Source organism: Colossoma macropomum, unplaced genomic scaffold (assembly GCF_904425465.1).
Source record: "Colossoma macropomum unplaced genomic scaffold, Colossoma_macropomum, whole genome shotgun sequence".
Classification (NCBI taxonomy): Eukaryota; Metazoa; Chordata; class Actinopteri; order Characiformes; family Serrasalmidae; genus Colossoma; species Colossoma macropomum.
Genome location: NW_023494808.1, coordinates 7,726,704 through 7,743,158, shown reverse-complemented (window position 1 = coordinate 7,743,158; position 16,455 = coordinate 7,726,704). Strand labels below are relative to the sequence as shown.

The 16,455-nt window shown below is 40.5% G+C and overlaps 1 protein-coding gene across 1 annotated transcript; it reads left to right on the top strand.

The window, feature by feature from the left end:
* The first annotated feature begins 3,022 nt into the window (after nt 1-3,022).
* LOC118797814 (complement C3-like) lies at nt 3,023-12,354 on the top strand. Its single transcript, XM_036557085.1, has 12 exons — nt 3,023-3,206; nt 3,511-3,570; nt 3,670-3,760; nt 3,875-3,923; nt 4,095-4,185; nt 4,583-4,672; nt 5,469-5,574; nt 9,747-9,842; nt 10,044-10,124; nt 10,272-10,355; nt 10,545-10,680; nt 12,035-12,354. Exons 1-12 carry the CDS (start codon nt 3,057-3,059, stop codon nt 12,174-12,176), a joined length of 1,176 nt encoding a protein of 391 aa, XP_036412978.1. The 5' UTR covers nt 3,023-3,056; the 3' UTR covers nt 12,177-12,354.
* The last annotated feature ends 4,101 nt before the right edge of the window (nt 12,355-16,455 follow it).

Here is a 16,455-nt window from a genome sequence, read left to right as displayed (position 1 = left end):
TGGCGTCCGTCTTCTTCCTGGCGGTGTCCAGCAGCGTCTGGTAGTGCTCCTTCAGGACCTCACTTTGCCGGTCGAGGATGTCGTTGGTCCCGACATGGATCACCACGGTCCCGAAGGCGTTTCGTCTGAGAGCCGAGGGGAGGCGCCTGGCTATGTCTAAGACACGAGCACCTGGAAAACAAGAAACAGTGGCATGGGTGTTTTTAACCTTTACTTGAACGTGGCGGACAATGGAACTACCAATAACGTAAACAGAGTCCTGTGTAGAGCGCCGGGGCGCCGGGGCGGGTGACGAGGTCCGGGGCGCTGGGGCGGGCGGCGGCGAGGAGGCCCGGGACGTAGGTGAGGGCGTAGGCGGTGAACAAAGGACGGCGAAACGGTTGCCGGAGGTGAAGATCGGCTGGGGCGGCGGTGAGGGTCTGCAGGGCCCTCTGCGGCGCTGGCGTTCCCAGGGACCATGCGGGGCTGGCGTGAGAACGGTGTCTCCCGGCGTGCGGAAAGACGACGCTGGCGCCACCACCGAGGGGGAAACTTCCCGGGTGGCTTCGAGCATCGACTTCTGCCGAAGGAGCTCGTCCTGCTTCTTCAGTAGGACGGTGATCTGTCGGTCCAGCCGGGCCAACTCTACGCTCAGAGTCTGGAGGGCGCGTTTCTGGGCGGACGCCATGGTGGATGGGCTGAGGGAATAACTGAGAGATAGATAGAGAAAAAGAGAGGGAGAAGACAAAATAAGAGGGAGAGGCGTGAGGGGGTTAGCGGCCTGCTAACTGCAGAATTTTCAACTAATTTTCAAGTAAAGTTTTCAAGTAAAGTTTGGACGCTGCTCGATCTGAAGTTCTAAGGTGTGCTGCTCTCTGTCGCTCGCAGTGACGTGCTCTCTGTCGCTCGCAGTGACGTCACTAAGCCTCATCCTATAGAAAATTTATGGGCAGAACTGAAAAAGCATGTGCAAGCAAGGAGGCCTACAAACCTGATTCAGTTATACCAGTTCTGTCAGGAGATAGGCCAAAATTCCAGCAAAATGTTTGACCCAAGTTAAACAGTTTAAAGGTAATGCTACCAAACACTAACCATGTGTACTGTATGTAAACTTCTGAGCCACTGGGAATGAGATGAAAAAAAAAAAAGAACTGATTATATATATATATATATATATATCTATATATATATATATATATATATATATACACACACACACACTCACTGTGCACTATTAGGAAGACCTCCTTGTATTTACACTTACTGTCCATTTTATCAGCTCAACTTACCATATGGGTGCACTTTGTAGTTCTACAATTACAGACTGTAGTCCATCTGTTTCTCTGCATAGTTTGTTAGCCCCCTTTTACCCTGTTCTTCAATGGTCAGGACCACCACAGAGCAGATATTATTTGGGTGGTGGATCATTCTAAGCACTACAGTAACAATGGCGTGTGTTGCGCTGGTCTGAGTGGATCAGACACAGCAGTGCTGGAGTGTTTAAACACTGTGTCCTCTCACTGTCCACACTATTAGACACTCCTACCTTGTGGGCCACCTTGTACATGTAAAGTCAGAGACAGCAGCTCATCTGTTGCTGCACAGTCTGTGCTGGTCATCCTCTAGTCCTTCATTGGTGGTCACAGGATGCCGTAGGCTGGATATTTTCCAGTCCAGTGGTGACATTGAGGTGTTTAAAAACTCCAGCAGCACTGCTGTGTCTGATCCACACATGCCATTGCAACACACACCAACACTCCACCACCAGTCAGTGCCAGTGCTGTGCTGAGAATGACCACCACCCAAATAATACCTCTCTGTGGGGGTCCTGTGGGAATCCTGAAAGGGAGCTAACAAAGTATGGAGTGAAACAGATGGACTACAAAATTACAAGGCCCAATGTGAATTCTTCAAGCAAAATGAAATTTCTTCAAGCCAATTGAAATTGTTAGCATTCACACCACATCTGAGCCCCATCTAACTTGACTGGTGTTATCACTAAACATTGAACTCTACTAAATGGACTCCAGTGAACAGGGCTAGTGGCATTTAAAGCCTGGATTAAGAGGCACCGCTTTTATGTTTTTTGTAACAAGTAATTTAATCATACCAAAATGCAAAGAAATAAGTCCGGACCTCAGACAGTAGTGGGTGTCTATCCTGCCATTTCCAAGCAGTATGGGATCGGCAAAGGAAAACTCCATTGGTCACACGGCAGCACATCAAAGCAAGACTGAAGTTTGCCTGGGACCATATGAAACATGGGGAAGAGTTTTGGAAGTCTGTCCTTTGGTTTGATGAAACTAAACTGGATCTGTTCTGGCACATGGATGTTGCTTTTGTTTGGCGAAGAAAGGGAGAGGCCTTCAACCTTAAAAACACAGTTTCCACTGTTGGTGTTGGTGGAAGCATAATGTGCAGCTGTTTTGCTGCTTCAGGCCCAGAAAAGGTACATAGGTGATAAGGTGCATAGGGTCATGAAGAAAGATTATGCTGACATTTTGAATGATAATGTGAAGAAATCTGCTGCCAGTCTGACTTTAGGTTGCTCTTGGGTCTTTCAGCAAGACAATGACCCAAAGCACACATCCAAGTTCATCCAAAACCTTTTGAAGGGCAAAACTAAGGTCCTAATGTGGTCCTCTCAAAGCCCAGGTCTCAATCCTATTGAGAATCTATGGCGGGAGCTCAAAGTTAAGGTCAGTGTCTGAAAACCGTGTAATTTGGATGAGCTGGAACAATTTGCCATGGAGGAATATGCTAAGATCCAACTAGACATGTGCTAACCTAGAGTGGTTAATGTTGCTTAACCTGAGTCACCCTAATGACACGAGTACCTGAACATCATTACATCTTATTTGGAGAGAACTAGAAGTGATGACCTTCGAAATATTGTAAAAGCTAAAAGAGAATTGAATTCAACTGAACAGGAAAGAATTTACATTATATTCATGCAGTCTTGGTCATTTGCTGAAACATATTTGGTTTTATTTAACTGATTTGAAACTTTAAAGGTTACAGAAAGAAAGTAAACTCTACAGTTTGACTGTAGTTTATTTGTCACCCAGGCAACTATCATGGTCTTCCAATCTGTGGCTGAGTACTACAAGCAAGTGAGGAGAGCTCAGAATGCGGAATTGGATGTGGAGTTGTCTGTGAGTGGCCGAAGCAAAACCATCCAATGGAATATAAGAAAAGAAAACTCACACCTCACCCGTTCAGACAAGGTTAATCATGCTCTTCATATACTTTTCTTTATGATCATTATTGTTTTGTTCTTTTCACACTGGAAAAATCAACACATTACTTGTGGTATTAAGTTGCTTTGTGTTTGAGATTTGAGATTTCATACATACACAACTAATGGTATAAAAAAAAATAAATTCAGGTTTAAGCCCTTAAGGGTAAGAATTTTGAATATTCTTTTGAAGCACTTCTGCATAAATATTTTAAATATACATTTTTCTTTCATTTTTAATCATGAAATTGTTAAAGATTGAATGAAAGGCTTCCGTGTCTGTGCATTCACAGGTTAACCTCAAGCAAGAATTTAATGTTACAGCTAAGGGAAATGGTGTGGGATCTCTCAAAGTGCGTATTCACACATGCTACCCCAGTCTTGTGTCTCTGAAAATTTTGTATTTATAGGTATATTTGTTGATTAATTGTTAATAAATATCCTTCTTATAGGTAGTAACACTCTACTATGCTAGACCCACTGAGAAGGAAAGTGACTGCAGAGATTTTGATCTTACTGTTAAGATGGAAAGACAACGTGAAGGTAAGATTCACGACTCAAATGTGTCTCTGTGTGCAATTTTAGTGGTTGTTGTGGCACAGAGCCAAGCGGTTTCCTTATATTTTATTGTAAAATGTTCATCTCCTCTCATTTCAGTGTCATATCCTGAAGCTAAAGAAAGTTATCTGCTCACCATTGAAACCTCGTGAGTATATCACAATATGGATTGCATGCATGCACAATTAATTGCATTTATTTTTTTTGAGGGGTTGAGCAAATATGATATTTTAGATTATGTATTGACTGAGTGTGTGTTTTAGAACTATAAAAAATGTATGAATCATATGTTGTTGTTTTTTTTTATTCATTTGCATAGCTATAAGAGTCAAACCAGAGATGCCACTATGTCTATTTTGGATATCGGCCTGCTGACAGGATTTGTGGTGGATGAAAATGATCTCAGCGATGTAAGGAAATATCTAGCAGATAATACATCATTAACATTTCAAAACCTAATAAGATCATAAGATTAAGCGTATTATTCCAAAATAGAATTTAACAGAATGTAGTGGAATGGACTGTTGAAAACTGTTACCAAGGAAAAGGGTGAACATTTTCAGCTATATGTTCAGTTCTGATGAACATAGCTAGTGTTCCTTACAGTTTGTTGTGTATGTTGTAACAAGTTTGTTTTTATTTTATTTTGCAAACATGTTAACGTCTACAAAGAAAAACCTTGTAAATTATGTATGTGCTCAGCATTATTCTGTAGTTTTTCCTACACTTACCAGTATTTTGCATAATTCTTTCACATATTTAAAAAAAGAAATTCACGTTTGACATTTTTCCTTGTGTTCACAACAGCTTACCACCGGGAGCGACAGATATATTCAGAAGTTTGAGATGGATAAACAGCTTTCAGAACGAGGTTCCTTCATCCTCTATCTAGATAAGGTACATATGAAGACAACCCTTTATCAGACACATTTTACCCCATATTTATGTTGGTGATTGATTTCTGATTAGGTTAATGTTGGTCTTGTGGGCACACCACATGCACATACAAAGTCCCATGAATAACCTATGAACGTCTACATGTTCTTCACCAAGATCTCTTTGATTTCAATGTAAATTGGGTGCAGGCACATGCACAGATAAACTCTCAGTCTATACAAGTGCACTCTTGGTAGGCATGAACAGCAATTAAGTTTTAAATAGCCAATCTGCAACAGCTATTGCAGCAAGGCTCAGTCTTGCCTTGGAGTAGAGCTTGTGGCTCGGCTCATGTCTAGCTCAGCTTTATTTCTCAAGGACCCCTTTTTCACAATACCGACTGAAAATCCAGCAACATCTGAATCACATCCCATAATGTGGTTATTCCCATTAAGTTTTTCTTATTGTAAAAATTTATGCCATGTTCTGTTGAACCCTTAAAAATCATTACACCTCTATATAAAACACTGAAAGCTTTCTGTCACCACTGGTGAATGTGGACCCACTATGGAAACACCTGCATTCACCAGCATACACAACATCTACATTGGTATGTTTTGGTTTATGCTGTTGTTTATACTTCTCCTCAAGTTGCACACAAACTCTTGTATTTTATTCAAACTTTGCTACGTGTATAATATAGCGATTTATGTTTTGTCTTATTAAACATTTTTACATACTATACACTATATTGGTACATGGTATTTTAAACTACATTGAAAACACATGAGTGTGCAAAACTGCTGCTTCTTACCAGGTGTCTCATGGGATGAGAGACAGGATTGCTTTCAGAGTGCATAAGATCACTGAAGTGGCTATGCTTCAACCTGCTGGCATCACTGTGTACGAGTACTACTCTCCAGGCAAGTTCATAGAAACACACACAATGCACATATGCCAATTTCAATTTACAGGGGCCTGATTACAGGTTGTGGGAGCCAGATAACATTCATTATGTCCCAGATAGGGTACCTGCTTTAACCTGCTTGTGGGCCCTATGGGTCTAGTTAAAATCCATAAAATCAGTATCACTCACAATGACAGATGAGAGTTGTCTTCTGACTGATGTGGACAAAAATACACCAAATCCAGTAAGCATGGAAAGAGGCAGTCAATTATCTAACAATCAGCAGAACCAATGCCTAATTTAACAGCACACTTAACGACCCTCAGCGTCCAAAAACATAAAACCTTTGTTTTTAATGAAAGTGCACATTGCTGCAGCCAGTCAGCAGCTTTCTGCACTGCTGTTCATCATTTATCCATCACTGCATTAACTAGTTCTAAACCTAAAACCAGACCGCTAAAATCCAAAGTCAGTACATGTGTGAAATTTGCACTGAGACGGCAGTCAGTTTAAAGCACTTAGCATCCAATCATTACATGTGTATGTGTGTGGATGGTTGAAGGGGAAATGAATCCCATTAAAGAAAAAATCCAAAAACAGAAACAGCCAGAGGCCCTGAGTTACTTGCACATCAACAGCATGATGCAGTCTTGTAAATGTTGTCATAGTTACTGTCGAAAATGTAAAATGTTCTTAGAAGACCTGTGTCAGTCTCTTGTTTATTTAAGAGCACTTTTACATCTACCTTGTTTAGTGCAGACCTATTAAACTTTTTTTTTACTTCGGCCTGTTTTGACAGGTGTGGACATTCCTTCCATTCTCAAGCGCATACTCAACAAATGAACCATGGTCTGGCAAAAATCGCAGGTCTCAGTTCGCTTCCAAATCAGCCCTGGTTCAGTCTGCTAGTGATGGGAATGTGTTTTTGTGATGGTCCATACCAAATGAGGGAAATCAGAGCATGCTTTCCTCTTCCTCTAGCAGTGCTTCAGCGCTGTACTGTCCATATCATCTGCCTTTTTTAACGTCTGACTCTTGGTAGAAGCAAATATCACCCTTGGCAGCATGGACCCCTGCAGAGGAAACTGGCACTTGGAATGTGGAACGTAACCTCACTGGGGGAAAGGAGCTGGAGCTTGTGCAGAAGGTTGAGAGGTACCAGTCAGATAGCTGGGCTCACCTCCACCACAGTGTCAGCTCTGGAACCAAACTCCTTGATAGGGGTTGGTCCCTCTCCTACTGAAGAGTGCAGTTGGAGTTTGTCCCAGTGGATGAAAGGGTCACCTTAATGCCAATTAAAATCACAGGGAGGAAAACTCTAACTGTTGTGAATATTCAGCCTTCTTGGAGCAAGCCTACAGACTCCATAGATGTGCCGGGAGACTTCAGTGCTCATTTTGACAATGATTGGGAGACCTGGATGGGAATGATTGGGATGAACGGCCTGAATTGTTATTGGACTTCTGTGCTAGACATGGATTACCCATAACGAACACCAAGTTCGAACACAAGGACATTCATAGGTGTATGTGGTACCAGAACTCCTTGGGTCATAGGTGAATGAACGACTTTGTTGTCGTTTCATCTGACTTGGGACCACATGTTCTGGACACTCAGGTGAAGAGAGGTGAAGAATTGTTAACCAATCACCATCTGGTGGTGAGTTGGATCAGATGGCAAGGAAGACTGATGGTCAGACCCGGTATGCCTAAGCAAATTGTGAGGGTGTGCTTTTAATGACTAGCAGAGGCCCCTGTTCAGAATGATTCCAACTCCCAGCTCTGGGAGAGCTTTTCTCATGTTCCGGTGGAGGTAGGGGACATAGTTTCTGAATGGACCCTGTTTAAAACCTCCATTGTGGAAGCCGCCAGGCGTAGCTGTGGCCAAAAGCTTGTTGGTGCCTATCAGCGTGGTAACCCAAGAAGCCCGAGGTGGACACTGGTGGTGAGGGAGGCAGTCAAGCTGAAGAAGGAGGCCTTTAGGGACTGGATGGCCCAGAGGACTCCCGACTCAACAGACAGGTACCGATGGGCAAAAAAGGCACCAGCGGTGGTTGATGCAAAATCCAGAGCATAGGAGGAGTTTGGTGAGGCCATGGAAAAAGACTTTTGCTTGGCTTCAAGGAGGTTCTGGGCTTTGCCCAAGCTGTACTCGACGGGTACGGAGAAACTCTGACTTCAAATGAGAATATTGTTGGTCAGTGGAAGGAGCAATTTGAAGGACTCTCAAAACCCAAGAGACCTGCCTCCCTCACAGAAGTCAGGGCCAGAGGTTTCTGGCATGACAGACTCACTTTCCCTGGCAAAGGTCACTGAGATAGTTGGCAAGCTCCTCAGGGGCAAGGCACTGGGGGTGGATGAGATTTGCCCAGAAATGCTTAAGGCTCTAGATGTTGTGGGGCTTTCTTGGTTGACATGCCACTGCAGTGTTGCATGGACCTCGGAAACAGTATGCTTTGTCTGGCAGACCAGGTTTGTGGTCCCTATTTTTAATTTATGGACAGGGTGTCAAGTTCAGGAGGGCATTAAGTGTGGAGGCCAGGGGGTGGTGTCTCTGCTATTTGCAGATGATGTTGTCCTTTTGGCGCATCGCATGGTTGCCTCCTTCGCAGGGTGGTGAGCTACACTCCACTTGATAGCATGAGGAGCTTGGTCATCCGGGAGGAGCTCAGTGTAAAGCCACAATTTGTCCACATTGAGAGGAGCCAGTTGAGGTGGTTCGGGTTTCTGATCAGGATGCCTACAGGCTGCCTCCCCATGGGGGTTCTCAAAGACATGACCTACTGGGACGAGACCCCAAGGTCGTTCTACGGCCTGCTGGAGGGATCGTATCTCCAAGTTAGCCTGGGAGCGGTTTAGGGTCTGCTGGAATGAGTTGGAGGTAGTTGTGGGGTACAGGGTCAACTGGGATTTTCTGCTCTTCCAACTGCCACTGCCACTCTAGCTGGATTAAGTGGTTAAAAATGATGAATGAATGAATGAATGAATGAATCTTGGAACATATTGCATCAGTGAACTGTTTGGTTAAATCCAAATTGAAAAACCAGTCATAAGGAAGCAAATATCAAGCATGTTGTATTATTATTGCTTTGACTGTGATACACATAGACTTTAATTGCCTCTGTTTTTCACGCAAAGTAGAAGTTTTTTGGCTCAAATGGTAGCAAATGTGAGAGGAACAGAGCACTTGTACTCTGCAAAAATTTCTGACTAATGGACACGCGTGTGTAATTTGGTACGCTTTAGCTGTTGTATTTCTGAAGTAACCAGAACAAGAAAGACATGTCACAAAAACCTCAGACTTTCATCCGGATCATCTGGTCATTTGCCCCCTGCCAAAACATAAGAAGGGGGGGCCAATGTCCTCCCAATTCTAACACAAAGCTCAAGAAAAGTCATGGTAATTAAACTGCATACAGTCTGAAAACAGCTGCTATAGTGTAACTGTATATAACAGTAGTGGTTTTAAGCTGCAGGAGCTCTACGGCAAGCAGAAACACTGTGCATTTTTGTGCGTGTTTTATCTCACTTTCCCTGTCACGCAGGGTCACCAGATTCACAGTTTTCCAGCTAGTTTAAGTTGCAGGGTGCAGCCATGGGAAAAAGTGAAAATGAACTGCAACTATGGAAAAAGTGCAATTGAAAACAGATGTTTACAACATCTGAAATCAACCACTCTAAAAAAAAACTCAAAAAAAAATGTTGGAATGTTTAACTACTACTTTGTTTGATAACATTCATGAATAAAAGAATTTGCATTTTTAGAAGTTTTGTTTTCTGTTTCATTTTCATTGATTCTTATGGCTTATTTCACTGTATTTTGCTCCAGACCTATTCTCCAAACACTTTAGTGGTCTCTGAATCTCTGACCTGTTAACAGAAGCACTCAAACAAAAAGCGAGATGTTCCGCATCAATATAAATTAACATTATGAGAAGATCATTATTTCCCTGTCTGTGATCTGCTCATATTTCAAAATGACAACAGTGCAAAGCTATCACATAACCTACCTTAAAATAAATGTGTATAACAAAAGTGAAATAAATAATTCATAATTTGCATATATTCACCCATGATTCCTGCTCTTACTTCAGCGTCCTCAAATTAAACCTGTCATCAGATTACACCTCAAGGCCCCGACACATACATAAACACGCTTCCATAATGGTAAATGCTTGTGTCATCGCAGATAAACGCTGTACGAAGTTCTACCATCCTGTGAAGAAAGATGGAGCTCTGAGCAGACTGTGCAATGATCAGGAGGGTCTGTGTCGTTGTGCTGAAGGTACGGGCATTCACAGCTATGCTGCCAACACAAAGCTAGCAAATTCATAATTCAATAACATTTTAAATTTCTTTTTAGTTAGAAGTCCAGTTATGTGAACTAACCTATGTGTTTTTCATTCAATATAAATAGGAGCCACTTTTAAATGGTCCAAACTGATTACAATTTTACCTGAAGTCTAAACACTCAATATCTTCACAGAAAATTGCAGCATCCAAAAGAAACAGAACATCAACGACAATGACCGGGAGAAAAAGGCTTGTGAACCTGGCTTGGATTACGGTAAATACTTAGAACTGACTGTGACATATATACACTTTTACCACACACACCTTCACCATTTACGTTTCATGTAATAATGAACCAAACATTTGTAACATGAGTAATAACAGAACAAATTAACTTTGTGCTTTTGTGTGCATTTTACAGTTTACAAAGTAAAAGTTGTGAAGACTGACCTGAGCCCATACACAGACTACTACACCGTGAACATTGAACAGGTTCTGAAAGAAGGTATAACTTTTTCATTGTTTTTTTATGAGTAGTTTGTGTGACTATCAATCACACAAAAGTGGCTGCATGCATCCCAATCTGTGTTGTAAATAGATGAAACACTGACACAGTACTTCCTGTACTAATGCATAAACACAGCAAAAGAAGGCTAGCCCCACCTTCATCATGTTTTTTTTTATTTTTATGTAGGCACTGATGCAGGTGTGGAGGGACAAGAGAGACGCTTCATGGGTCACGCTAACTGCAGAGGATCTTTTGGAATGGAGGAAGGCAAGACGTACCTCATCATGGGCCAAAGCGCTGACCTACCAAAGATAGGTGGAAGGTAATGTTAGTGCATTTATGTGTAAAAGCCTTCCTATGCACGGAATTGCTTTTGGTTTGCATATGTCTCTAATATGATCCTAAGAAGTCTATATACTTGTATGTCCTTTCTTAACACTTTTCCACCATATATTCTTTCACTACAAATACATCATAGTGTAAATACTTTATTATTATATATTATTAATAATATATTATTTAAATAACACCAGTTACATATAACGCTTGTGGTAAAAATTTAAGAGAGAGGCTTTATTGTCAAGGGCTGGGGCGAAACTCATGGTCGTGAAACAGGCAGAGGTCAAATCCAGAAAGATCCAAAGACAGAAAAGAAAAACCCTAACAACCAGGCAACCAAATCGAAAGGGGCAGAGACAAGCAGGCAGAGACGGCAATCAGAAAAACTGCTTAGTAGCTCTCACTCGAAGAAGCAATACTTCGCAAAGTGACTAGTCTAAAAGCCCAGGCTTTATACTAAATCTAACTAGACACATGACTGAAAAGAACAGGTATACAAGATTACCATTCAGGAGAATGAGATCAATGATTGGAGCACTGAGAGGCATCATCGGTCATGTGGGTTTTGGGAGATGGAGTTTGTGAGAGTCTCAGAGCTGGAGGGATGCGTGACACATACAAATAATTGGGATTGACTATTTAACGGTCTTTTCTTCATTGTATGCAAGTATTAAAACACAAGCCTAAAGTGGCCAAATTGACTGATTAGCCACTTTACTCGCTAGCTATATTTACTTAGAAGCTAACACTGGCTGTACTGTCCAATCAGTACTCACACTTACATAATAACATACATTTACACAGAATTATGTGTAGAGTTCAGCAAAGCTACATGTTCTTTACAAGAGTAAAAAAAGCACATACAAGCAAAGAAACATCTATAAAACACTAGTTGTGCCAGCATGCTTGCTAAAACGTTAGAATCGGCTATATAGCCAAGAAATAAACAAACATTACTCAGCACTGCCCTCTATACATGCTAGAGCGCCAAGTTGGAAGTTATATGAATGGATAAATTAATCTGATCGAAATCAATGCATTTTGTTGCCTTGTTTACCAGATCATCCGTTTTGTCACTTCTGATCTCAACCTGCAAAATGGCTTCAGATTATGAAAATTTCTTAAAAGGGGCAAATTGGGGTTCAAATCGGGCTAAAATGTGTATAAGTAGTGTCGGCCCAGTTCCAGAGTTCTTCTAAGGGTTATTGTGTATAGAACTGAACTAATGTGTGAGTTTTGAGTATGTAAGGTATTGTGTTTTTACTGTGAGCGAAGTGTTTGTGTGGTGTTGATGGTATGTGTGTCTGGGTCCTCATTGTTCTCATATTTGTTATCAGGCTGCAGTACATCCTGGGCGAGCAGACGTGGATTGAATACTGGCCCACAAGCCAAGAAGGTCAAACTCCACAATACAGGGAGAAATATGTGGGTATCACTGGACTTGCTCAGTATCTCACGTCCCTTGGCTGTACTACATAAATGTCGCCAGTGACATTTAATAAGTCATTATTTCTGCTGAATATTCCACAAGCTTTTCTTTGTTTTTACTTTTACTATGCCTCCAAATTTGCTCAAGAGAAACATTTATTCCAAAAATAATATCTGTCTGGCATGTCATACCTGAAGAAAGCCATTAAATAAACTTTCCGAAAGCATACCCTAAAGTTTCTTGCATTCTGTTAAATCTTTAACATATGTCAAATTAGCTGCACAGCAGAGGGCAACTCTTTGGGCCTTTCAAGGCCAAATGATTTCTGGGAACTGAGAAATTACATGTATGTTGTATGTTTTTAGTTCATTTTTAACTCACATAATCATCATAATCATTGTATTTTATCTCTGCTAGTACTGTAGTAGTAGTATACCTATTTCGCTGCTAAGTTTTGTTTGAAAACATAAGGGGTACAATCTTAAAATGTCCAATGGAATCTAGGTAGATACAGCCAAGCAAGCTCTCGCATTGGTTAGGACCTCAGGAGCTGGGCAGAAGGCCTTATACAGTAGATTAACAACCAACATAATTATGAAAGGAATCAACCAATCATGTTTTAATTCCCAATGAGTGAAAAGTGTCCTTATAGGCCTTCTGCAATATATGCTTAGCTGAGCAGAGCTAACAGGCTCTTTCATTAAATTCAGTTTTATTAACTGTAGAAGTCACTGTGAAACCACAACATGCAGAGTAATGTTAGCTTGGCACTGAAATCCTCTTACATGGAAATTAGCATTACCATAGTGGTTATAGCCAGATTAATAAAACACAAATAAAGTAAATGAAAAGGTTTCTGCATAAATCACTGTTATCACATGGCTGCCACACACTAATCATTTACAACTAACTAACTTAATAATGTGACTGGATTACCCTTCGCTTTATTATACTCATGCAGTTGTTTTAGCATGTTATTAGTCTTGCAAGAGTCTTGACTTTCTTGGGTTTGAAGTTTTAACATTTGTGGACTGAACTGAAGGCGTAGCTCTAATAGCAACAGTTCACTATTGCTGCACAGTATAGTGTACTTGTGCTTTCATCTCTTAGCTGGTAGACTGATAAACTTCATTGTTTCTAGTCTTTTATCCTTCACGGTCAAACTTTTGATCAAAGTCGCTATTGAAATGACACAATTATACTTTTTGACTGATTTATTTTAAAGCCAACCATCTTCTGTTATGTTTACTATTAGCTTTTACCATCCATACTCATGTTCTTGTTCATTAAAATCATATTATTGAAATCATTTTTGAAAATATATATTCAACCAAAACCTTGCAACTTGGTGGAGAGGTACATGCAGAGTGTTGTAAGGCAATATAATTTCTTAAATACTTTACCACCATCAGCGTTACATATAAAAACACAGAAGGCACGTGTAGGTTCACTGGTTGTTTTGGATAGTAAATGACCATGTTTGTGTTGTAAACAATGTGACCTCTAGTTCCTAGCCCCACTCTAAATGGAATATAATTACAGTATGCTTAACTTCTGAGGACAGACGAAATAAGGCCTGAAAATGGTGGTTGAGCTATAAGGAAAAATCTGGTGGGAAATCTACATTACCTGCATGACTCTGAACTGCCTTTTAAACAATATTACTTGATTGTGTCTCGCACTTTTCTACCTGCACATGCATCTCAGTTCAGGAAGCCTTGAGTTCTGCAAGTTTGGTGATATAACACTGAGACAGTCAAGGTGGCAGGATGTACTTGTGAGTTTGTGAGTGGATTACTGGAGTCTGAGTTCACGACAGAGTGGGTAAATTCTGTGAGCCTGGTGGATTCCACAAGCAACACTGAGTCGGAAACAGAACACTCAACAAGGAAAAAATTGAAGCAAGCAAAACAAAGAAATACATGAAAAACACATAAAAAGACGGAAAAGGGGAAAACGGCACAAAAAAAATATATAAAACCACCAAAATACGTAGGACAAGGTGTGTGAATTCTTCGAATGGGAATGAGGAACAGATGGGGGTTATAATTACTAGGAGGGTTTACAAACTAAACACAGGCGAGCAGGATAACAGTAGGGCAGAGCAAAGGTCACGAAACCTGACCTGGAAAAATGAGAGTAATTTTTAACATTAGAAGTAAATAGAGCAAATATCATGTATATATTTACCCTCCTGCGAAAGGTTTGAGTGTGTACATATGGGAGAAGGAGAGTTGTGTACCTGGCACCTGGGGAGGCCCTTCCCCACCTCCAGAGGTCTCTCTCAGCTCAATTTTGAGCTTTGGCCTGTGCACTCTCACTTGTTTTCAGTTACTCTTGGTGAACCCTTTAATGCCAAGGCACACCCTCTATCTTCTTCACCTATAACAATATGATTGGTCAGTAAGGTTATTACCATTTTAGCATGCAAATAATGATTTAACAAATCTGAAAATATGTAGATTTTTAGTTTGTGTCACAATGTACCATTTTGGTTGACACTAAATGCATAGAACTCAGAGTTCATAGAGTTCAGTAGATTATTATTGTTATGATCCTGAATCACTCTGTCTTTCCTTCTATGGAATATTGCCATATTGAGTGAGATGAAAACAAAAAAAAATGAAACAAAACAAAATAAAGGAAACAAAGAACAAGACTAAATATAAAATTTATTTAAATACTTAAACTAAAAGAAAACAAAAGACAAGGGAGCACAAAGGAAACCAGGAAAACAGCAAAACAGGCCTTTTGTTCTGTGAAACAAAACACCAAGCAAACATAAGACAACAAGTTGAGAGAGGAAAGAAATGTAGTTTCTCCAGGAGATGGTGCTACTTTTGAAATAAAATGGCAGCAGACAACATTGCAGACAGACAAGAAATACAAACTACGCAAACATGGACATTAGGGATTAGACATTGAGGAAAGTGATAGGGGAACATTGACCTGGTCCACAGCAGCAATAACAGTAATAACAGTTGTGCATGTATTCTTATCAGTGCACCATATGATATTGTGACGTCATGTTGAAGAAGAAAGGTGAGTCTATTAGCAGTCTTATTCTTATTACCCTAATAACCCTTATTATTGATATTTAGGTTTGTTTTATTGTGTCTTATCTCGTAATATATGCCTCTTTTTTCACTCATCTTTTGTCAGCTCATCCCGCTCTGCTCCAAACGCAGCCCCATTGTTCTCTCTCATCATCGAACCTTATAAGAGAGCCGGTTTATGAGGAGCCTGACTTTTTCTTTTTCCCCTGTTATATCAAAAACATAACTGCAAAACAGCAGAGGGCACCCACGAGTGAGTTGGTTTTCGGTTTTATGTAAGAAAGCTTCAAGTTTACCTAACACACCAAGCTCAAACCTAACACGGCCCATTCCACATCCAACACAATTCCAACAATAAAGTATGGGGTGGGAAGCATCCTGTTGTGGGGATGCTTTTCCTCAGTGGTGGGACTGGGCATTTTGTTAAAATTTAAAGTAGAATGGATGGTGCAAAATACAGGGAGATACTGCAAGACAGTCTGCTTCAGTCTGCTAAACAAACTAAAATTTGGGAGAAACTTTACCTTTCAAGCAGGACAATGACGCCAAGCACAAGACAAAATCAACACAGGGGTGGTTGAACAAAGGTCAAGTCAAAGTCCAGATCCTAGTCCAATCGAGAGTCCATGACACACTTTTTGAAAATTGCAGTGCACAAGTGTCATCCAACCAACCTGAACAAGCTGGAGATCTGCCAGGAAGAGTCACTCCCACAAAGTGTGCAAAACTGATATAATTTTACTCCAGCAGACTGAAGGCAGGGTGGTTCTACTGAGAGCTAGTTTGAAAGGGTTGAATACTTATGCAAGCAACATTTATTTTTTAAGATCTGCTGACAAATAATTATGTTTTGACTTTGAAAATTAAGTTAAAGTTTAGTTTTTACATATTAGTTTGTAATAAAAATTCTGACTGGAAATAATATATATATGTATATATATATATATATATATATATATATATATATATATATGCCCCTAATAGCTTTAAATATTGTCATGATACTGCACAAAAAATCAATAGTGGACATGGAGTGACAGGGTTTTCAACAGTCAAAGGTTAATCCGAGAAACCAAACTCAAATACTGTGATTACAAGAAATCCAGCTGAAAAGCAACCCTTGACTGGAAGTTCCCTTAATGATTTGCCACCCAAAAATAGCTGTTAAACAAAAGATTGTGAGATTATAAACAATAATAATAAATAAATAAATGCATAAATGATTAAAGTTAACCAGTCCTTACATGTCCTGGCTTTTTTTCATCCTGAAGCA

Bases quoted from the DNA above. Each gene is read 5' to 3' on its own strand.
- LOC118797814 (XM_036557085.1), top strand. From the start codon at position 3,057: ATGGTCTTCCAATCTGTGGCTGAGTACTACAAGCAAGTGAGGAGAGCT. The intron at 4,186-4,582 runs GTAAGGAAATAT...TGTTCACAACAG, and splicing joins ATGAAAATGATCTCAGCGAT to CTTACCACCGGGAGCGACAG. The intron at 10,356-10,544 runs GTATAACTTTTT...ATTTTTATGTAG, and splicing joins TGAACAGGTTCTGAAAGAAG to GCACTGATGCAGGTGTGGAG.